The 20,828-nt window shown below is 48.8% G+C and overlaps 6 protein-coding genes and 1 pseudogene across 6 annotated transcripts; all 7 read left to right on the top strand.

Annotated features, from left to right (window-relative positions):
* The first annotated feature begins 46 nt into the window (after window positions 1-46).
* Window positions 47-2,700, top strand: LOC136189511 (allene oxide synthase-lipoxygenase protein-like). Its single transcript, XM_065977490.1, has 8 exons — window positions 47-343; window positions 423-591; window positions 645-931; window positions 985-1,176; window positions 1,244-1,477; window positions 1,534-1,762; window positions 1,826-2,370; window positions 2,423-2,700. The coding sequence occupies exons 1-8, from the start codon at window positions 173-175 to the stop codon at window positions 2,600-2,602; spliced, it is 2,007 nt and encodes a 668-aa protein (XP_065833562.1). The 5' UTR covers window positions 47-172; the 3' UTR covers window positions 2,603-2,700.
* Window positions 2,701-3,615: 915 nt separating this feature from the next.
* Window positions 3,616-5,992, top strand: LOC136189517 (allene oxide synthase-lipoxygenase protein-like). Its single transcript, XM_065977504.1, has 7 exons — window positions 3,616-3,928; window positions 4,037-4,208; window positions 4,272-4,550; window positions 4,608-4,799; window positions 4,867-5,100; window positions 5,161-5,389; window positions 5,452-5,992. The coding sequence occupies exons 3-7, from the start codon at window positions 4,449-4,451 to the stop codon at window positions 5,760-5,762; spliced, it is 1,068 nt and encodes a 355-aa protein (XP_065833576.1). The 5' UTR covers window positions 3,616-3,928; window positions 4,037-4,208; window positions 4,272-4,448; the 3' UTR covers window positions 5,763-5,992.
* A 97-nt stretch (window positions 5,993-6,089) lies between these two features.
* Window positions 6,090-12,595, top strand: LOC136189523 (uncharacterized). Its single transcript, XM_065977511.1, is given in 18 exon segments — window positions 6,090-6,234; window positions 6,814-7,052; window positions 7,172-7,343; window positions 7,406-7,692; window positions 7,746-7,937; window positions 8,005-8,238; window positions 8,295-8,523; window positions 8,587-9,015; window positions 9,018-9,121; window positions 9,181-9,367; window positions 9,947-10,185; window positions 10,305-10,476; window positions 10,539-10,825; window positions 10,879-11,070; window positions 11,138-11,371; window positions 11,428-11,656; window positions 11,720-12,264; window positions 12,317-12,595. Coding segments are annotated over 18 exon segments (4,281 nt in total). The 5' UTR covers window positions 6,090-6,104; the 3' UTR covers window positions 12,497-12,595.
* Window positions 12,596-12,624: 29 nt separating this feature from the next.
* LOC136189087 (neurotrypsin-like) lies at window positions 12,625-13,966 on the top strand. The gene is made up of 4 exons (XM_065976931.1): window positions 12,625-13,003; window positions 13,061-13,384; window positions 13,434-13,544; window positions 13,605-13,966. Exons 1-4 carry the CDS (start codon window positions 12,625-12,627, stop codon window positions 13,964-13,966), a joined length of 1,176 nt encoding a protein of 391 aa, XP_065833003.1.
* On the top strand, window positions 13,611-16,473 carry LOC136189516 (polyunsaturated fatty acid 5-lipoxygenase-like; annotated as a pseudogene).
* Window positions 16,474-16,533: 60 nt separating this feature from the next.
* On the top strand, window positions 16,534-19,120 carry LOC136189510 (allene oxide synthase-lipoxygenase protein-like). The gene is made up of 8 exons (XM_065977488.1): window positions 16,534-16,711; window positions 16,831-17,002; window positions 17,065-17,351; window positions 17,405-17,596; window positions 17,664-17,897; window positions 17,954-18,182; window positions 18,246-18,790; window positions 18,843-19,120. Exons 1-8 carry the CDS (start codon window positions 16,541-16,543, stop codon window positions 19,020-19,022), a joined length of 2,010 nt encoding a protein of 669 aa, XP_065833560.1. The 5' UTR covers window positions 16,534-16,540; the 3' UTR covers window positions 19,023-19,120.
* Window positions 19,121-19,132: 12 nt separating this feature from the next.
* On the top strand, window positions 19,133-20,778 carry LOC136189513 (CD5 antigen-like). The gene is made up of 5 exons (XM_065977502.1): window positions 19,133-19,526; window positions 19,580-19,906; window positions 19,956-20,048; window positions 20,106-20,411; window positions 20,468-20,778. Exons 1-5 carry the CDS (start codon window positions 19,148-19,150, stop codon window positions 20,776-20,778), a joined length of 1,416 nt encoding a protein of 471 aa, XP_065833574.1. The 5' UTR covers window positions 19,133-19,147.
* Window positions 20,779-20,828: the final 50 nt, after the last annotated feature.

Raw genomic sequence — 20,828 nt, 5'->3', positions numbered from 1 at the left:
CTTGTTGTCGTCAGCTACCTCGGCGGAGACTCCTCAAGGCTCTAATTCGATTAGAAAAGCATGAAAAAGGCTCGCGAACTATATCCCTCCGCTAGTTTCCCGTAGACGTCAGCCGGAGCAACATCGTCGGCGTCAAACGCTACCTCAAACTGAAGCGCCGTAGACTACGAAGATGGAATACGATATCCACGTGCAAACGACGTCGGCTGGCGACGCCGGCTACGAAGGAGACATCCATCTGACGATCATCGGAAGCGCGTGCAACGCCACAATGAACCTGTCGAACGACAGATGGTTTCGCGAGGACTTTGGCAGTGGAAGCAAGGTTTCTTTTCAAATGAAGGTAGATCCCTTTTCATCGCAGTGGGACTCGCGGGCTAATTAATACTTCCTTTTAACGAACGTCACAATCCTTATTATAGAACGACGACGTAGGCGAAATGTACGCAATCAAATTAGCGTTGACCAATCAATCGAACCCGTGGAAACCGGGGATGGTGACAATAACCAAACAAGATGGCAATGCGACCACCGGTTACTTTCCGTGTTATCAGTGGATCACAACCGATGTGACTGTTCGAGAAGCAAAGGGTATTCAAAAAAATCACTTTTTTTTATACAGAGCACCGCTATTTATTTTTTAGCCACGCTCGCGTTTCAAGACAATGAGAAACTTACTGCATTGAGACGCGCCGAAGTGGAGAAGTGGACGACGTTGCTTCCGTGGCGCGACTGGCAGAGCATGCCCTCTCATTCCGACTATCCCGATCACGACAGTCTGCCTCGCGATCTCCAGTTCGGAGACTCGAAACAGCGCGACATGAATCATTACGGCGCGGAGGGCTTCGTCAATATTCTCCTGCAGGGAATAAAAGACATTTTCAAGGACATCGAAAGCTATTTCGACTACACCAAATTCTTTGCACTAGGGGTCGGTCAGACGAAAATGTCTCTTTTAGTTCTTTTATATTCTATTACCGGTAGGTCGGACATGGCAAAGTTCCGTCTGTTTCTGAAAGGTGGTACACTGATCGCGAATTTGGACGTCAGTTTCTCCAAGGAGTTCACCCCGATGCTATACGTGGCGTCGACAAGCTTCCCGCCAAATTTCCCGTTACTGACGAGCAGGTGAAAGGGACTCTGGGCCGAGGCGTCACACTCCAACAAGCAATCAACGTAACTATGAGTCTCTCTCTCTTTCTACCCGCCGTGGGTTATTAATTTTATTGTTCTTTCTCAATAGGCTGGACATATCTACATGGTCGATTATGAGATTCTCGCCGGCCTTCCCGTTCGCGAGGGTCGCTACATGACTCCGGCTATGGGTCTTTTCTATGTCACCGCGTCGCACGAGTTCTTGCCCATAGCCATTCAACTGTATCAAGAACCGGGGCCCGGTAATCCCATTTGGACGCCCAAGGATGCGCACAATGATTGGCTTTATGCCAAGATCTTCCTTAGGTGTGCCGATGCCCAGGCAAGACACCAAAGTAATTTTCTGCTGTAATCACATCTATCATGGATATGACCTAGGTTCATGAAGTTTTGGGTCACTTTTTGTTTACTCATGTCATCGTCGAGGCGACCATGACGTCGATGCTGCGCAACTTGCCCCGCTGTCATCCTCTCTTCAAACTTCTCATTCCTCACATGCGCTATACAGTTGCCATCAACACTCTTGCGCGCACCTCTCTCATAAACGAAGGCGGTTTCATAGACACGGCCATGTCCGTCGGAGGAGCCCAGATTATGTTGGCCGGAAGTACGTAGTACAAGTTACTGTAATAGTTGTACTATTCATACTGTATTAATATTATTATTATAGAGGGTTACAAGGAATTCGACTGGCGTCTCCTAAACCTGCCTGATTCTTTTCTCAAACGCAAGGTGGACGATGCCGAGAAATTGCCTGGCTATTATTACCGCGACGATGCTCTTCTGCTATGGGATGAAATACGACATTTCGTTCAGGATATCGTGCACATCTACTACAACAGCGACGGAGACGTGCAGAAAGACGACGAACTGAAAAATTGGCTTGCAGACCTGAATGAGAGCGGATTGCCGCAGCACGGTCTCTCAGGTGAAGTCGATCACCACGTACCAAAGAGCCTCGATACCAGAAAGAAATTGATCGAATTTCTCACGTGCATCGTGTTCTGCTGCTCGGCGCAGCACGCCGCTGAGAATTTTGGTCAGTTCGACTACTATGGTTACAATCCCAATGCACCCATGGTTCTTCATCAACCGCCACCGACAAAGAAAGGCGAAGTCACTCAGAAAATGATACTGGATAGTCTTGGCACGACAAAGGACGCCTGCACGCAAATTGCTGTCACGTGGACCTTGGCTGCGTTTAGCGATAGAGAGGTACAGTCGTTGAATTTTTAGATTGATTTGTTTATATTTTGAACCTGCATAGGTTTTTCTTGGAAATTATCCCGAGGAGCATTTCACCGAGGCGGCTCCTCGCGAGGCAATGCAAAAATTTCAGACGAATTTGCGTCTACTTGATGAAAAATTGAAGAAGAGAAATGAAGGTCTGGAAGTTCCATACGAGTACCTGTTGCCAAGTCAAGTGCCAAACAGCATTGCCGTCTAGAAAAGGATCTTGACAGTGAGACTGAGGATTTTTTGTTTGTTGTCTGCTGTCCGTGTCGTTCAGTTTGATTTTCAATTTTTGATGTTTGCATTCACAAAGGGGAGGGCCTTCTCAGCGCGCGTGACTCATGCTCCCCCGATTGCTCCTCGTTCTTCTCGCCACAGAAGAACTCGCACGCGCCGAAACGGTGCGACTCGCCAACGGCTCGTCGTCAGCCGACGGTCGTCTCGAGATCTATCGCGCCGACGCTTGGATAACGGCGTGCCACGGCGAAACATCGTGGACGGCGCCGAACTCGCGCGTCGTCTGCCGTCAGCTCGGATACATCGACGCGGCGCATCGAGATTCGAGACGGACGCGCGCTACGGCCCGGGAAAGGGGACGGTGTGGATGGACGACGTGAAGTGCGTGGGAACGGAAGCGAGTCTCCTGCACTGTCCGTTCAGCGGATGGGGCAAAGGGAATTGCGATCACAGCGAAGACGCCGGTGTCGTTTGCGGTACGACTGCGCGCAGTGGCGTCAGAAAGTTGTGATTTTGAATTTCTAGAGGCGTGGTCGTCGGTGATTCGAACGGAAGCGCCGACTACCGGCACCTTGGCGGCGGCGGCGGCGGCAACTATTGGGGTCATACAAGAAGTTTTTCCAGTACTGTACTCGTAAATTATTGGCTATAGATAATAATACTCTCTCATTCAGTTGCTGATATATGGCTATGGCTGAGCAATGGAGAAAATGCCAAAGAGGGCCGAGTGGAAGTCCTCGTCAATGGGACCTGGGGAACGATATGTGACGACGATTGGAACTTTATCGACGCGGGAGTCGTCTGTCGACAGGTAGGACTCGCAAGTGCCAAAGACGTGCGACGCAAATTCGGCGACGGAAGCGGCCCGATCTGGTTCAGCAACGTCTGGTGCAACTCGAAATCGATCTCAATCAGTGCGAACTGAGTCGTCGAACGGCGCGAGAATGCAACCGCGACGAAGACGTCGGCGTCGTTTGCCAGGGTCTCCTTCGTCGCGACGAAGAAGAATTTCTGAATTCTGATTGTCTTTCTCTTTAGGAGATGATGACTCCGGTGGGTCCGATTCGGAAGGGGATACGGGATCGACCGTTCGTCCGCCTCGTCCTTCTATCATAATAGGCGGATCTATATTCGTTCTGAGTGTCCTCATTGTTTCCTTTTGCGTTGGTAGCAGTCTGATGCGTCGACGACGAACGATGAGGTCGAGCTCTTCTCGAGGAGCGACGCCGAAATGGACCTGTCGAACGACAGATGGTTTCGTGAGGACTTTGGCAGCGGAAGCAAGGTTTCGTTTCAAATAAAGGTAGATATACTCTCTTTGGCGTTGTGACCTTGAGAGGACACGAACACGTCCGCGGAATAATTGATGCTTCCTTTTGACTTCCTCTTTTACGTCACAATTCTTCTATAGAACAAGGAAGATGTGGGCGAAATGTATGCAATCAAGATAGTGCTGGCCAATCAATCGAACGCGTGGAAACCGGGGATGGTGACAGTAACTAAACAAGATGGTAATGCGACCACCGGCTACTTTCCATGTTATCAGTGGATCACAACCGAAGCGACTGTTCGAGAAGCAAAAGGTAATCAAAAAAAATCATTTTTCGATACACGTACAGAGAACACCGCCGCTGTTTATTGTTTAGCCACGCTCGCGTTTCAAGACAATGAGAAACTTGCTGCATTGAGAGGAGCCGAAGTGGAGAAGTGGAAGAAGCTGCTTCCGTGGCGCGACTGGCAGAGCATGCCCTCTCATCCCCGACTATTCCGATCACGACAGTCTGCCTCGCGATCTCCAGTTTGACGACTCAAAACAAAGCGACATGAAAGAGTACAAAGACGAGGGCATCGCTAACCTTCTCCTGCAGGGAATAAAGGACAACATCGAAAGCAATTTTGACTATACCAAATTCTTTTCACTAGGGGTTGGTGAAACAAAAAGAATGTCACTCAAAAAAATGAATTTTTTTATATCTTATTAGGTTGGACATGGCAAAGTTCCGTCTGTTTCTGAAAGGTGGTACACCGATCGCGAATTTGGACGTCAGTTTCTCCAAGGAGTTCACCCCAATGCTATACGTGGCGTTAACAAGCTTCCCGCCAAATTTCCCGTTACCGACGAGCAGGTGAAAGGGACTCTGGGCCGAGGCGTCACACTCCAACAAGCAATCAACGTAACTATGAGTCTCTCTCTCTTTCTACACACCTTGGGTTATTAATTTTATTGTTCTTTCTCAATAGGCTGGACACATCTACATGGTCGATTATGAGATTCTCGCCGGCCTTCCCGTTCGCGAAGGTCGCTACATGACTTCGGCCATGGGTCTTTTCTATGTCACCGCGTCGCACGAGTTCTTGCCCACAGCCATTCAACTGTATCAAGAACCGGGTCCCGGTAATCTCATTTGGACGCCCAAGGATGCGCACAACGATTGGCTTTATGCCAAGATCTTCCTAAGGTGTGCCGATGCCCAGGCAAGACACTAAAGTACTGTATTTGTTTTCCGCTGTTATCACATCGTGGATATGATCTAGATTCATGAAGTTTTGGGTCATTTTTTGTTTACCCACGTCATCGTCGAGGCGACCATGACGTCGATGCTGCGCAACTTGCCCCGCTGTCATCCTCTCTTCAAACTTCTCATTCCTCACATGCGCTATACAGTTGCCATCAACACTCTTGCGCGCAGCACTCTCATAAACGAAGGCGGTTTCATAGACACGGCCATGTCCGTCGGAGGAGCCCAGGTCATGTTGGCCGGAAGTATGTAGTACAATCTAATACTTGCACTATTCATAATGTATCATTATTATTTATTATTATAGAGGGTTACAGGGAATTTGACTGGCGTCTCCTAAACCTGCCTGATGCCTTGGTTCGACGCAAGGTGGACGATGCCAAGAAATTGCCTGGCTATTATTACCGCGATGATGCTCTTCTGCTATGGGATGAAATACGAGATTTCATTCAGGATATTGTGCACATCTACTACAACAGCGACGGAGACGTGCAGAAAGACGGCGAGCTGAAAAATTGGCTTGCAGACCTGAATGAGAGCGGATTGCCACAGCATGGCCTCTCTGGTGAAGTCGATTGCCACGTGTACCAAAGAGCCTCGACACCAGAAAGAAATTGATTGAATTTCTCACGTGCATCATGTTCTGCTGCTCGGCGCAGCACGCCGCTGAGAATTTTGGTCAGTTCGACTACTACGGTTACAATCCCAATGCGCCTATGGTTCTTCATCAACCGCCACCAACAAGAAAGGCGAAGTCACTCAGAAAACGATACTGGATAGTCTTGGCACGACGACGGACGCCTGCACGCAAATTGCTGTTACGTGGACCTTGGCTTCGTTTAGCGTAGAGAGGTACAGTCGTTGAATTTTTAGATTGATTTCTTTATATTCGAATCTGCGTAGGTTTTTCTTGGAAATTATCCCGAGGAACATTTCACCGAGGCGGCTCCTCGCGAGGCAATGCAAAAATTTCAGACGAATTTGCGTGTGCTTGACAAAAAATTGAAGGAGAGAAAAAAGTCTGGAAGTTCCATACGAATACCTGCTTCCAAGTCAAGTGCCAAACAGCATTGCCGTCTAGAAAAGGAGGGTAAGACTGATGATTTTTTGTTTGCTGTTCGTGCCGTCCAGAGTGTAGAGAAGAAAATGCATTACTGCTATGTAATGTAATAAAAAGCCTTATTACATGGCACGTGACTCTCGACCAATCACGAGAGTCGATTCTAATGCGCTAAACGTCTTATTGCACTGTTTCGGTGCAATAACTAACTTCCGCTAGTTATTGCCCTAGTTATTGCAAAGGAGTGTGTCACTTTGCGACACATTCGAACGCGTTCTCCTCTCGATGACTGGTCAAGAGTCACGGCCATGTAATAAATGACTTATAGAATGATGGTCGTGCATTATAATGTCATTTAGAGCACTCGGGGCTTAGTTATAGGTCACGCCCCTCGTGCCCTAAATGACATAATACACGATCATCTGTCAATAACCTATACGTATATACGGCTCTGAGTCATCCAACCAAACACGTCACGAATGACGTCACCACTAGTGCGCGTCCGACACATTTCCCTAATTTGTTGTCGTCGGCGGAGATTCCTCAAAGGCTCTAATTCGATTAGAAAAGCATGAAACAAAGGCTCGCAAACTAAATCCCCTCCGCTAGTTTCTCGTAGACGTCAGTCGGAGCAACATCGTCGGCGTCAAACTGAAGCCGTAGACTACTGTACGAAGATGGAGTACGACATCAAAGTGCAAACGATGACGGCGGGCGACGCCGGCTACGAGGGAGACATCAAATTGACGATCATCGGAAGCGCGTGCGACGCCGAAATTGACCTGTCGAACGACAGGTGGTTTCGTGAGGACTTTGGCAGCGGAAGCAAAGTTTCGTTTCAAATAAAGGTAGATAACTGTCTTTGGCGTTGTGACCTTGAGAGGACACGAACACGTACCACGGCGACCGCGGAATAATTGATGCTTCCTCTTTGACTTCCTCTTTGACGTCACAATTCTTTCTATAGAACAAGGACGATGTGGGCGAAATGTATGCAATCAAGATAGAGCTGAGCAATCAATCGAACGCGTGGAAACCGGGGATGGTGACAGTAACCAAACAAGATGGTAATGCGACCACCGGCTACTTTCCATGTTATCAGTGGATCACAACCGAAGCGACTGTTCGAGAAGCAAAAGGTAATCAAAAAAAAATCATTTTTCGATACACGTACAGAGAGACCGCCGCTGTTTATTGTTAGCCACGCTCGCGTTTCAAGACAATAAGAAACTTGCTGCATTGAGAGGAGCCGAAGTGGAGAAGTGGAAGAAGCTGCTTCCGTGGCGCGACTGGCAGAGCATGCCCTCTCATTCCGACTATCCCGACCACGACAGTCTGCCTCGCGATCTCCAGTTCGAAGACTCGAAGCAGCGAGACATGAGTCATTACGGCGCGGAGGGCTTCGTCAATATTCTCCTGCAGGGAATAAAAGACATTTTCAAGGACATCGAAAGCTATTTCGACTACACCAAATTCTTTGCACTAGGGGTCGGTCAGACGAAAATGTCTCTTTTAGTTCTTTTATATTCTATTACCGGTAGGTCGGACATGGCAAAGTTCCGTCTGTTTCTGAAAGGTGGTACACTGATCGCGAATTTGGACGTCAGTTTCTCCAAGGAGTTCACCCCGATGCTATACGTGGCGTCGACAAGCTTCCCGCCAAATTTCCCGTTACTGACGAGCAGGTGAAAGGGACTCTGGGCCGAGGCGTCACACTCCAACAAGCAATCAACGTAATTATGAGTCTCTCTCTCTTTCTACCCGCCGTGGGTTATTAATTTTATTGTTCTTTCTCAATAGGCTGGACATATCTACATGGTCGATTATGAGATTCTCGCCGGCCTTCCCGTTCGCGAGGGTCGCTACATGACTCCGGCCATGGGTCTTTTCTATGTCACCGCGTCGCACGAGTTCTTGCCCATAGCCATTCAACTGTATCAAGAACCGGGTCCCGGTAATCCCATTTGGACGCCCAAGGATGCGCACAACGATTGGCTTTATGCCAAGATCTTCCTTAGGTGTGCCGATGCCCAGGCAAGACACCAAAGTAATTTTCTGCTGTAATCACATCTATCATGGATATGACCTAGGTTCATGAAGTTTTGGGTCACTTTTTGTTTACTCATGTCATCGTCGAGGCGACCATGACGTCGATGCTGCGCAACTTGCCCCGCTGTCATCCTCTCTTCAAACTTCTCATTCCTCACCTGCGCTATACAGTTGCCATCAACACTCTTGCGCGCACCTCTCTCATAAACGAAGGCGGTTTCATAGACACGGCCATGTCCGTCGGAGGAGCCCAGATTATGTTGGCCGGAAGTACGTAGTACAAGTTACTGTAATAGTTGTACTATTCATACTGTATTAATATTATTATTATAGAGGGTTACAAGGAATTCGACTGGCGTCTCCTAAACCTGCCTGATTCTTTTCTCAAACGCAAGGTGAAGGATCCCGAGAAATTGCCTGGCTATTATTACCGCGACGATGCTCTTCTGCTGTGGGATGAAATACGACATTTCGTTCAGGATATCGTGCACATCTACTACAGCAGCGACGGAGACGTGAAGAAAGACGACGAGCTGAAAAAATGGCTTGCAGACCTGAATGAGAGCGGATTGCCGCAGCACGGTCTCTCAGGTGAAGTCGATCACCACGTACCAAAGAGCCTCAATACCAGAAAGAAATTGATCGAATTTCTCACGTGCATCATGTTCTGCTGCTCGGCGCAGCACGCCGCTGAGAATTTTGGTCAGTTCGACTACTACGGTTACAATCCCAATGCGCCTATGGTTCTTCATCAACCGCCACCAACAAGAAAGGCGAAGTCACTCAGAAAACGATACTGGATAGTCTTGGCACGACGACGGACGCCTGCACGCAAATTGCTGTTACGTGGACCTTGGCTTCGTTTAGCGTAGAGAGGTACAGTCGTTGAATTTTTAGATTGATTTCTTTATATTCGAATCTGCGTAGGTTTTTCTTGGAAATTATCCCGAGGAACATTTCACCGAGGCGGCTCCTCGCGAGGCAATGCAAAAATTTCAGACGAATTTGCGTGTGCTTGACAAAAAATTGAAGGAGAGAAAAAAGTCTGGAAGTTCCATACGAATACCTGCTTCCAAGTCAAGTGCCAAACAGCATTGCCGTCTAGAAAAGGAGGGTAAGACTGATGATTTTTTGTTTGCTGTTCGTGCCGTCCAGAGTGTAGAGAAGAAAATGCATTACTGCTATGTAATGTAATAAAAAGCCTTATTACATGGCACGTGACTCTCGACCAATCACGAGAGTCGATTCTAATGCGCTAAACGTCTTATTGCACTGTTTCGGTGCAATAACTAACTTCCGCTAGTTATTGCCCTAGTTATTGCAAAGGAGTGTGTCACTTTGCGACACATTCGAACGCGTTCTCCTCTCGATGACTGGTCAAGAGTCACGGCCATGTAATAAATGACTTATAGAATGATGGTCGTGCATTATAATGTCATTTAGAGCACTCGGGGCTTAGTTATAGGTCACGCCCCTCGTGCCCTAAATGACATAATACACGATCATCTGTCAATAACCTATACGTATATACGGCTCTGAGTCATCCAACCAAACACGTCACGAATGACGTCACCACTAGTGCGCGTCCGACACATTTCCCTAATTTGTTGTCGTCGGCGGAGATTCCTCAAAGGCTCTAATTCGATTAGAAAAGCATGAAACAAAGGCTCGCAAACTAAATCCCCTCCGCTAGTTTCTCGTAGACGTCAGTCGGAGCAACATCGTCGGCGTCAAACTGAAGCCGTAGACTACTGTACGAAGATGGAGTACGACATCAAAGTGCAAACGATGACGGCGGGCGACGCCGGCTACGAGGGAGACATCAAATTGACGATCATCGGAAGCGCGTGCGACGCCGAAATTGACCTGTCGAACGACAGGTGGTTTCGTGAGGACTTTGGCAGCGGAAGCAAAGTTTCGTTTCAAATAAAGGTAGATAACTGTCTTTGGCGTTGTGACCTTGAGAGGACACGAACACGTACCACGGCGACCGCGGAATAATTGATGCTTCCTCTTTGACTTCCTCTTTGACGTCACAATTCTTTCTATAGAACAAGGACGATGTGGGCGAAATGTATGCAATCAAGATAGAGCTGAGCAATCAATCGAACGCGTGGAAACCGGGGATGGTGACAGTAACCAAACAAGATGGTAATGCGACCACCGGCTACTTTCCATGTTATCAGTGGATCACAACCGAAGCGACTGTTCGAGAAGCAAAAGGTAATCAAAAAAAAATCATTTTTCGATACACGTACAGAGAGACCGCCGCTGTTTATTGTTAGCCACGCTCGCGTTTCAAGACAATAAGAAACTTGCTGCATTGAGAGGAGCCGAAGTGGAGAAGTGGAAGAAGCTGCTTCCGTGGCGCGACTGGCAGAGCATGCCCTCTCATTCCGACTATCCCGACCACGACAGTCTGCCTCGCGATCTCCAGTTCGAAGACTCGAAGCAGCGAGACATGAGTCATTACGGCGCGGAGGGCTTCGTCAATATTCTCCTGCAGGGAATAAAAGACATTTTCAAGGACATCGAAAGCTATTTCGACTACACCAAATTCTTTGCACTAGGGGTCGGTCAGACGAAAATGTCTCTTTTAGTTCTTTTATATTCTATTACCGGTAGGTCGGACATGGCAAAGTTCCGTCTGTTTCTGAAAGGTGGTACACTGATCGCGAATTTGGACGTCAGTTTCTCCAAGGAGTTCACCCCGATGCTATACGTGGCGTCGACAAGCTTCCCGCCAAATTTCCCGTTACTGACGAGCAGGTGAAAGGGACTCTGGGCCGAGGCGTCACACTCCAACAAGCAATCAACGTAATTATGAGTCTCTCTCTCTTTCTACCCGCCGTGGGTTATTAATTTTATTGTTCTTTCTCAATAGGCTGGACATATCTACATGGTCGATTATGAGATTCTCGCCGGCCTTCCCGTTCGCGAGGGTCGCTACATGACTCCGGCCATGGGTCTTTTCTATGTCACCGCGTCGCACGAGTTCTTGCCCATAGCCATTCAACTGTATCAAGAACCGGGTCCCGGTAATCCCATTTGGACGCCCAAGGATGCGCACAACGATTGGCTTTATGCCAAGATCTTCCTTAGGTGTGCCGATGCCCAGGCAAGACACCAAAGTAATTTTCTGCTGTAATCACATCTATCATGGATATGACCTAGGTTCATGAAGTTTTGGGTCACTTTTTGTTTACTCATGTCATCGTCGAGGCGACCATGACGTCGATGCTGCGCAACTTGCCCCGCTGTCATCCTCTCTTCAAACTTCTCATTCCTCACCTGCGCTATACAGTTGCCATCAACACTCTTGCGCGCACCTCTCTCATAAACGAAGGCGGTTTCATAGACACGGCCATGTCCGTCGGAGGAGCCCAGATTATGTTGGCCGGAAGTACGTAGTACAAGTTACTGTAATAGTTGTACTATTCATACTGTATTAATATTATTATTATAGAGGGTTACAAGGAATTCGACTGGCGTCTCCTAAACCTGCCTGATTCTTTTCTCAAACGCAAGGTGAAGGATGCCGAGAAATTGCCTGGCTATTATTACCGCGACGATGCTCTTCTGCTGTGGGATGAAATACGACATTTCGTTCAGGATATCGTGCACATCTACTACAGCAGCGACGGAGACGTGAAGAAAGACGACGAGCTGAAAAAATGGCTTGCAGACCTGAATGAGAGCGGATTGCCGCAGCACGGTCTCTCAGGTGAAGTCGATCACCACGTACCAAAGAGCCTCAATACCAGAAAGAAATTGATCGAATTTCTCACGTGCATCGTGTTCTGCTGCTCGGCGCAGCACGCCGCTGAGAATTTTGGTCAGTTCGACTACTACGGTTACAATCCCAATGCACCCATGGTTCTTCATCAACCGCCACCGACAAAGAAAGGCGAAGTCACTCAGAAAATGATACTGGATAGTCTTGGCACGACAAAGGACGCCTGCACGCAAATTGCTGTCACGTGGACCTTGGCTGCGTTTAGCGATAGAGAGGTACAGTCGTTGAATTTTTAGATTGATTTGTTTATATTTTGAACCTGCATAGGTTTATCTTGGAAATTATCCCGAGGAGCATTTCACCGAGGCGGCTCCTCGCGAGGCAATGCAAAAATTTCAGACAAATTTGCGTCTACTTGACGAAAGATTGAAGAAGAGAAATGAAGGTCTGGAAGTTCCATACGAGTACCTGTTGCCAAGTCAAGTGCCAAACAGCATTGCCGTCTAGAAAAGGATCTTGACAGTGAGATTGAGGATTTTTTGTTTGTTGTCTGCTGTCCGTGTCGTTCAGTTTGATTTTCAATTTTTGATGTTTCGCATTCACAAAGGGGAGGGCCTTCTCAGCGCGCGTGACTCATGCTCCCCCGATTGCTCCTCGTTCTTCTCGCCACAGAAGAACTCGCACGCGCCGAAACGGTGCGACTCGCCAACGGCTCGTCGTCAGCCGACGGTCGTCTCGAGATCTATCGCGCCGACGCTTGGATAACGGCGTGCCACGGCGAAACATCGTGGACGGCGCCGAACTCGCGCGTCGTCTGCCGTCAGCTCGGATACATCGACGCGGCGCGACCGCACGTCGATCGACGCCTGCGAGACGACGTCCTGGCGAACGAATCGATTTTCATATCGATCGACGGCGTGACGTGCACGGGCCGGGAGAAGAATTTGAGCGAGTGCACTCGTTCCGGGTGGGTCGAAACGAACGACTGTCATAACGGCGTCGGAATCGAATGCAGTAAGTTCGATTTCTCGAAAATCAATAACTGATTATAATAAAAATCAATAATTCTAGTGCTTCCTCTTGCGACGTCATTGGTGCGTCTCGCCGGGTCGAAACGCCCGAACGAAGGCCGAGTCGAAGTGTCGCGATACGGTCGCTGGGGAACGGTGTGCGACGATTTTTGGTCGATCGAAGACGCGCAGGTCGTTTGCCAGCAACTCGGTTTCGCCGGCGGCGCATCGAGATTCGAGACGGACGCGCGCTACGGCCCGGGAAAGGGGACGGTGTGGATGGACGTGAAGTGCGTGGGAACGGAAGCGAGTCTCCTGCACTGTCCGTTCAGCGGATGGGGCAAAGGGAATTGCGATCACAGCGAAGACGCCGGTGTCGTTTGCGGTACGACTGCGCGCAGTGACGTTAGAAAGTTGTGATTTTGAATTTCTAGAGGCGTGGTCATCGGTGATTCAAACGGAAGCACCGACTACTGGCACCTTGGCGGCGGCGGCGGCGGCGGCGGCGGCGGCGGCGGCGGCAACTATTGGGGTCATACAAGAAAGTTTTTTCCAGTACTGTACTCGTAAATTATTGGCTATAATAATAATACTCTCTCATTCAGTTGCTGATATATGGCTGAGCAATGGAGAAAATGCCAAAGAGGGCCGAGTGGAAGTCCTCGTCAATGGGACCTGGGGAACGATATGTGACGACGATTGGAACTTTATCGACGCGGGAGTCGTCTGTCGACAGGTAGGACTCGCAAGTGCCAAAGACGTGCGACGCAAATTCGGCGACGGAAGCGGCCCAATCTGGTTCAGCAACGTCTGGTGCAAGGGACTCGAAATCGATCTCAATCAGTGCGAACTGAGTCGTCGAACGGCGCGAGAATGCAACCACGACAAAGACGTCGGCGTCGTTTGCCAGGGTCTCCTTCGTCGCGACGAAGAAGAATTTCTGAATTCTGATTGTCTTTCTCTTTAGGAGATGATGACTCCGGTGGGTCCGATTCGGAAGGGGATACGGGATCGACCGTTCGTCCGCCTCGTCCTTCTATCATAATAGGCGGATCTATATTCGTTCTGAGTGTCCTCATTGTTTCCTTTTGCGTTGGTAGCAGTCTGATGCGTCGACGACGAACGATGAGGTCGAGCTCTTCTCGAGGAGCGACGCCGAAATGGACCTGTCGAACGACAGATGGTTTCGTGAGGACTTTGGCAGCGGAAGCAAGGTTTCGTTTCAAATAAAGGTAGATATAACCTTGAGAGGACACGAACACGTCCGCGGAATAATTGATGCTTCCTTTTGACTTCCTCTTTTACGTCACAATTCTTCTATAGAACAAGGAAGATGTGGGCGAAATGTATGCAATCAAGATAGTGCTGGCCAATCAATCGAACGCGTGGAAACCGGGGATGGTGACAGTAACTAAACAAGATGGTAATGCGACCACCGGCTACTTTCCATGTTATCAGTGGATCACAACCGAAGCGACTGTTCGAGAAGCAAAAGGTAATCAAAAAAAATCATTTTTCGATACACGTACAGAGAACACCGCCGCTGTTTATTGTTTAGCCACGCTCGCGTTTCAAGAAAATGGCTGCATTGAGAGGAGCCGAAGTGGAGAAGTGGAAGAAGCTGCTTCCGTGGCGCGACTGGCAGAGCATGCCCTCTCATCCCGACTATTCTGATCACGACAGTCTGCCTCGCGATCTCCAGTTTGACGACTCAAAACAAAGCGACATGAAAGAGTACAAAGACGAGGGCATCGCTAACCTTCTCCTGCAGGGAATAAAGGACATTTTCGATAACATCGAAAGCAATTTTGACTATACCAAATTCTTTTCACTAGGGGTTGGTGAAACAAAAAGAATGTCACTCAAAAAAACGAAATTTTTTATATCTTATTAGGTTGGACATAGCAAAGTTCCGTCTGTTTCTGAAAGGTGGTACACCGATCGCGAATTCGGACGTCAGTTTCTCCAAGGAGTTCACCCCAATGCTATACGTAGCGTTGACAAGCTTCCCGCCAAATTTCCCGCTACCGACAAGCGGGTGAAAGGGACTCTGGGCCGAGGCGTCACACTCCAACAAGCAATCAACGTAACTATGAGTCTCTCTCTCTTTCTACACCCGCCGTGGGTTATTAATTTTATTGTTCTTTCTCAATAGGCTGGACACATCTACATGGTCGATTATGAGATTCTCGCCGGCCTTCCCGTTTGCGAAGGTCGCTACATGACTCCGGCCATGCATGGGTCTTTTCTACGTTACCGCGTCGCACGAGTTCTTGCCCATAGCCATTCAACTGTATCAAGAACCGGGAGTCGATCACCACGTACCAAAGAGCCTCGATACCAGAAAGAAATTGATTGAATTTCTCACGTGCATCGTGTTCTGCTGCTCGGCGCAGCACGCCGCTGAGAATTTTGGTCAGTTCGACTACTACGGTTACAATCCCAATGCGCCTATGGTTCTTCATCAACCGCCACCAACAAAGAAAGGCGAAGTCACTCAGAAAACGATACTGGATAGTCTTGGCATGACGACGGACGCCTGCACGCAAATTGCTGTTACGTGGACCTTGGCTGCGTTTAGCGATAGAGAGGTACAGTCGTTGAATTTTTAGATTGATTTGTTTACATTCGAATCTGCATAGGTTTTTCTTGGAAATTATCCCGAGGAGCATTTCACCGAGGCGGCTCCTCGCGAGGCAATGCAAAAATTTCAGACGAATTTGCGTGTGCTTGACAAAAAATTGAAGGAGAGAAATAAAGGTGTGGAAGTTCCATACGAAAAGTCAAGTGCCAAACAGCATTGCCGTCTAGAAAAGGAGAGTAAGACTGATGATTTTTTGTTTGCTGTTCGTGCCGTCCAGAGTGCAGAGAAGAAAATGCATTACTGCTATGTAATGTAATGAAAAAGGCTTTTTATTACATTACATAGCAGTAATGCATTTTCTTCTTACATGGCACGTGACTCTCGACCAATCACGAGAGTCGATTCTAATGCGCTAAACGTCTTATTGCACTATTTCGGTGCAATAACTAACTTCCGCTAGTTATTGCCCTAGTTATTGCAAAGGAGTGTGTCACTTTGCGACACATTCGAACGCGTTCTCCTCTCGATGACTGGTCGAGAGTCACGGCCATGTAATAAATGACTTATAGAATGATGGTCGTGCATTATAATGTCATTTAGAGCACTCGGGGCTTAGTTATAGGTCACGCCCCTCGTGCCCTAAATGACATAATACACGATCATCTGTCAATAACCTATACGTATATACGGCTCTGAGTCATCCAACCATAGATAGAAGACTCTTCTATCTATGATCCAACCAAACACGTCACGAATGACGTCACCACTAGTGCGCGTCCGATGCATTTCCCTAATTTGTTGTCCGTCGGCGGAGATTCCTCAAAGGCTCTAATTCGATTAGAAAAGCATGAAAAGGCTCGCAAACTAAATCCCCTCCGCTAGTTTCTCGTAGACGTCAATCGGAGCAACATCGTCGGCGTCAAACGCTAGCTCAAACTGAAGCCGTAGACTACGAAGATGGAGTACGACATCAAAGTGCAAACGATGACGGCGGGCGACGCCGGCTACGAGGGAGACATCAAATTGACGATCATCGGAAGCGCGTGCGACGCCGAAATTGACCTGTCGAACGACAGGTGGTTTCGTGAGGACTTTGGCAGCGGAAGCAAAGTTTCGTTTCAAATAAAGGTAGATAACTGTCTTTGGCGTTGTGACCTTGAGAGGACACGAACACGTACCACGGCGACCGCGGAATAATTGATGCTTCCTCTTTGACTTCCTCTTTGACGTCACAATTCTTTCTATAGAACAAGGACGATGTGGGCGAAATGTATGCAATCAAGATAGAGCTGAGCAATCAATCGAACGCGTGGAAACCGGGGATGGTGACAGTAACCAAACAAGATGGTAATGCAACCACCGGCTACTTTCCATGTTATCAGTGGATCACAACCGAAGCGACTGTTCGAGAAGCAAAAGGTAATCAAAAAAAAATCATTTTTCGATACACGTACAGAGAGACCGCCGCTGTTTATTGTTAGCCACGCTCGCGTTTCAAGACAATGAGAAACTTACTGCATTGAGACGCGCCGAAGTGGAGAAGTGGAAGAAGCTGCTTCCGTGGCGCGACTGGCAGAGCATGCCCTCTCATTCCGACTATCCCGACCACGACAGTCTGCCTCGCGACCTCCAGTTCGAAGACTCGAAACAGCGCGACATGAATCATTACGGCGCGGAGGGCGTCGTCAATATTCTCCTGCAGGGAATAAAAGACATTTTCAAGGACATCGAAAGCTATTTCGACTACACCAAATTCTTTGCACTAGGGGTCGGTCAGACGAAAATGTCTCTTTTAGTTCTTTTATATTCTATTACCGGTAGGTCGGACATGGCAAAGTTCCGTCTGTTTCTGAAAGGTGGTACACTGATCGAGAATTTGGACGTCAGTTTCTCCAAGGAGTTCACCCCGATGCTATACGTGGCGTCGACAAGCTTCCCGCCAAATTTCCCGTTACTGACGAGCAGGTGAAAGGGACTCTGGGCCGAGGCGTCACACTCCAACAAGCAATCAACGTAATTATGAGTCTCTCTCTCTTTCTACCCGCCGTGGGTTATTAATTTTATTGTTCTTTCTCAATAGGCTGGACATATCTACATGGTCGATTATGAGATTCTCGCCGGCCTTCCCGTTCGCGAGGGTCGCTACATGACTCCGGCCATGGGTCTTTTCTATGTCACCGCGTCGCACGAGTTCTTGCCCATAGCCATTCAACTGTATCAAGAACCGGGTCCCGGTAATCCCATTTGGACGCCCAAGGATGCGCACAACGATTGGCTTTATGCCAAGATCTTCCTTAGGTGTGCCGATGCCCAGGCAAGACACCAAAGTAATTTTCTGCTGTAATCACATCTATCATGGATATGACCTAGGTTCATGAAGTTTTGGGTCACTTTTTGTTTACTCATGTCATCGTCGAGGCGACCATGACGTCGATGCTGCGCAACTTGCCCCGCTGTCATCCTCTCTTCAAACTTCTCATTCCTCACCTGCGCTATACAGTTGCCATCAACACTCTTGCGCGCACCTCTCTCATAAACGAAGGCGGTTTCATAGACACGGCCATGTCCGTCGGAGGAGCCCAGATTATGTTGGCCGGAAGTACGTAGTACAAGTTACTGTAATAGTTGTACTATTCATACTGTATTAATATTATTATTATAGAGGGTTACAAGGAATTCGACTGGCGTCTCCTAAACCTGCCTGATTCTTTTCTCAAACGCAAGGTGAAGGATGCCGAGAAATTGCCTGGCTATTATTACCGCGACGATGCTCTTCTGCTGTGGGATGAAATACGACATTTCGTTCAGGATATCGTGCACATCTACTACAGCAGCGACGGAGACGTGAAGAAAGACGAGGAGCTGAAAAAATGGCTTGCAGACCTGAATGAGAGCGGATTGCCGCAGCACGGTCTCTCAGGTGAAGTCGATCACCACGTACCAAAGAGCCTCGATACCAGAAAGAAATTGATCGAATTTCTCACGTGCATCGTGTTCTGCTGCTCGGCGCAGCACGCCGCTGAGAATTTTGGTCAGTTCGACTACTACGGTTACAATCCCAATGCACCCATGGTTCTTCATCAACCGCCACCGACAAAGAAAGGCGAAGTCACTCAGAAAATGATACTGGATAGTCTTGGCACGACAAAGGACGCCTGCACGCAAATTGCTGTTACGTGGACCTTGGCTGCGTTTAGCGATAGAGAGGTACAGTCGTTGAATTTTTAGATTGATTTGTTTATATTTTGAACCTGCATAGGTTTATCTTGGAAATTATCCCGAGGAGCATTTCACCGAGGCGGCTCCTCGCGAAGCAATGCAAAAATTTCAGACAAATTTGCGTCTACTTGACGAAAGATTGAAGAAGAGAAATGAAGGTCTGGAAGTTCCATATGAGTACCTGTTGCCAAGTCAAGTGCCAAACAGCATTGCCGTCTAGAAAAGGATCTTGACAGTGAGACTGAGGATTTTTTGTTTGTTGTCTGCTGTCCGTGTCGTTCAGTTTGATTTTCAATTTTTGATGTTTGCATTCACAAAGGGGAGGGCCCTCAGCGCGCGTGACTCATGCTCCCCCGATTGCTCCTCGTTCTTCTCGCCACAGCAGAACTCGCACGCGCCGAAACGGTACGACTCGCCAACGGCTCGTCGTCAGCCGACGGTCGTCTCGAGATCTATCGCGCCGACGCTTGGATAACGGCGTGCCACGGCGAAACGTCGTGGACGGCGCCGAACTCGCGCGTCGTCTGCCGTCAGCTCGGATACATCGACGCGGCGCGACCGCACGTCGATCGACGCCTGCGAGACGACGTCCTGGCGAACGAATCGATTTTCATATCGATCGACGGCGTGACGTGCACGGGCCGGGAGAAGAATTTGAGCGAGTGCACTCGTTCCGGGTGGGTCGAAACGAACGACTGTCATAACGGCGTCGGAATCGAATGCAGTAAGTTCGATTTCTCGAAAATCAATAACTGATTAAAAAATCAATAATTCTAGTGCTTCCTCTTGCGACGTCATTGGTGCGTCTCGCCGGGTCGAAACGCCCGAACGAAGGCCGAGTCGAGGTGTCGCGATACGGTCGCTGGGGAACGGTGTGCGACGATTTTTGGTCGATCGAAGACGCGCAGGTCGTTTGCCGGCAACTCGGTTTCGCCGGCGGCGCATCGAGATTCGAGACGGACGCGCGCTACGGCCCGGGAAAGGGGACGGTGTGGATGGACGACGTGAAGTGCGTGGGAACGGAGGCGAGTCTCCTGCACTGTCCGTTCAGCGGATGGGGCAAAGGGAATTGCGATCACAGCGAAGACGCCGGTGTCGTTTGCGGTACGACTGCGCGCAGTGACGTTAGAAAGTTGTGATTTTGAATTTCTAGAGGCGTGGTCATCGGTGATTCAAACGGAAGCGCCGACTACCGGCACCTTGGCGGCGGCGGCAACTATTGGGGTCATACAAGAAAGTTTTTCCAGTACTGTACTCGTATTTTAATTAATTATTGGCTAGATAGTAATTCTCTTTCATTTAGTTGCTGATATACGGCTGAGTAATGGAGAAAATGCCAAAGAGGGCCGAGTGGAAGTCCTCGTCAATGGGACCTGGGGAACGATATGTGACGACGATTGGAACTTTATCGACGCGGGAGTCGTCTGTCGACAGGTAGGACTCGCAAGTGCCAAAGACGTGCGACGCAAATTCGGCGACGGAAGCGGCCCAATCTGGTTCAGCAACGTCTGGTGCAAGGGACTCGAAATCGATCTCAATCAGTGCGAACTGAGTCGTCGAACGGCGCGAGAATGCAACCACGACGAAGACGTCGGCGTCGTTTGCCAGGGTCTCCTTCGTCGCGACGAAGAAGAATTTCTGAATTCTGATTGTCTTTCTCTTTAGGAGATGATGACTCCGGTGGGTCCGATTCGGAAGGGGATACAGGATCGACCGTTCGTCCGCCTCGTCCTTCTATCATAATAGGCGGATCTATATTCGTTCTGAGTGTCCTCATTGTTTCCTTTTGCGTTGGTAGCAGTCTGATGCGTCGACGACGAACGATGAGGTCGAGCTCTTCTCGAGGAGCGAGCAGAAACAGAAACGAACCCGCGGCCATTCCAGTGCCCTCCTACAGCGAGACGTGCTTTGGAGGTGAAATGAACGCCGAAGCTCCTCCTCCCTCCTACGATTCAGTCATGGCAGGTGTAGCATAGAAACGCATTGTACAGCTAAAGAGCTATTTTCTTAATTAATATTGTACGAT

Source organism: Oscarella lobularis, chromosome 7 (assembly GCF_947507565.1).
Source record: "Oscarella lobularis chromosome 7, ooOscLobu1.1, whole genome shotgun sequence".
NCBI classification, from domain to species: Eukaryota; Metazoa; Porifera; class Homoscleromorpha; order Homosclerophorida; family Oscarellidae; genus Oscarella; species Oscarella lobularis.
This window is presented reverse-complemented; position numbering and strand designations above follow the sequence as displayed.

Bases quoted from the DNA above. Each gene is read 5' to 3' on its own strand.
- LOC136189517 (XM_065977504.1), top strand. From the start codon at position 4,449: ATGAAAGAGTACAAAGACGAGGGCATCGCTAACCTTCTCCTGCAGGGA. The intron at 5,101-5,160 runs GCAAGACACTAA...GATATGATCTAG, and splicing joins TAAGGTGTGCCGATGCCCAG to ATTCATGAAGTTTTGGGTCA. The intron at 5,390-5,451 runs GTATGTAGTACA...TTATTATTATAG, and splicing joins CCAGGTCATGTTGGCCGGAA to AGGGTTACAGGGAATTTGAC.
- LOC136189087 (XM_065976931.1), top strand. From the start codon at position 12,625: ATGCTCCCCCGATTGCTCCTCGTTCTTCTCGCCACAGAAGAACTCGCA. The intron at 13,004-13,060 runs GTAAGTTCGATT...CAATAATTCTAG, and splicing joins CGGCGTCGGAATCGAATGCA to TGCTTCCTCTTGCGACGTCA. The intron at 13,545-13,604 runs GTTTTTTCCAGT...TCTCTCATTCAG, and splicing joins TATTGGGGTCATACAAGAAA to TTGCTGATATATGGCTGAGC.
- LOC136189510 (XM_065977488.1), top strand. From the start codon at position 16,541: ATGGAGTACGACATCAAAGTGCAAACGATGACGGCGGGCGACGCCGGC. The intron at 17,003-17,064 runs GTAATCAAAAAA...GTTTATTGTTAG, and splicing joins GACTGTTCGAGAAGCAAAAG to CCACGCTCGCGTTTCAAGAC. The intron at 18,791-18,842 runs GTACAGTCGTTG...GAACCTGCATAG, and splicing joins CTGCGTTTAGCGATAGAGAG to GTTTATCTTGGAAATTATCC.
- LOC136189511 (XM_065977490.1), top strand. From the start codon at position 173: ATGGAATACGATATCCACGTGCAAACGACGTCGGCTGGCGACGCCGGC. The intron at 592-644 runs GTATTCAAAAAA...TTTATTTTTTAG, and splicing joins GACTGTTCGAGAAGCAAAGG to CCACGCTCGCGTTTCAAGAC. The intron at 932-984 runs GTCGGTCAGACG...TATTACCGGTAG, and splicing joins CCAAATTCTTTGCACTAGGG to GTCGGACATGGCAAAGTTCC.
- LOC136189513 (XM_065977502.1), top strand. From the start codon at position 19,148: ATGCTCCCCCGATTGCTCCTCGTTCTTCTCGCCACAGCAGAACTCGCA. The intron at 19,527-19,579 runs GTAAGTTCGATT...CAATAATTCTAG, and splicing joins CGGCGTCGGAATCGAATGCA to TGCTTCCTCTTGCGACGTCA. The intron at 20,049-20,105 runs GTACTGTACTCG...TCTTTCATTTAG, and splicing joins CATACAAGAAAGTTTTTCCA to TTGCTGATATACGGCTGAGT.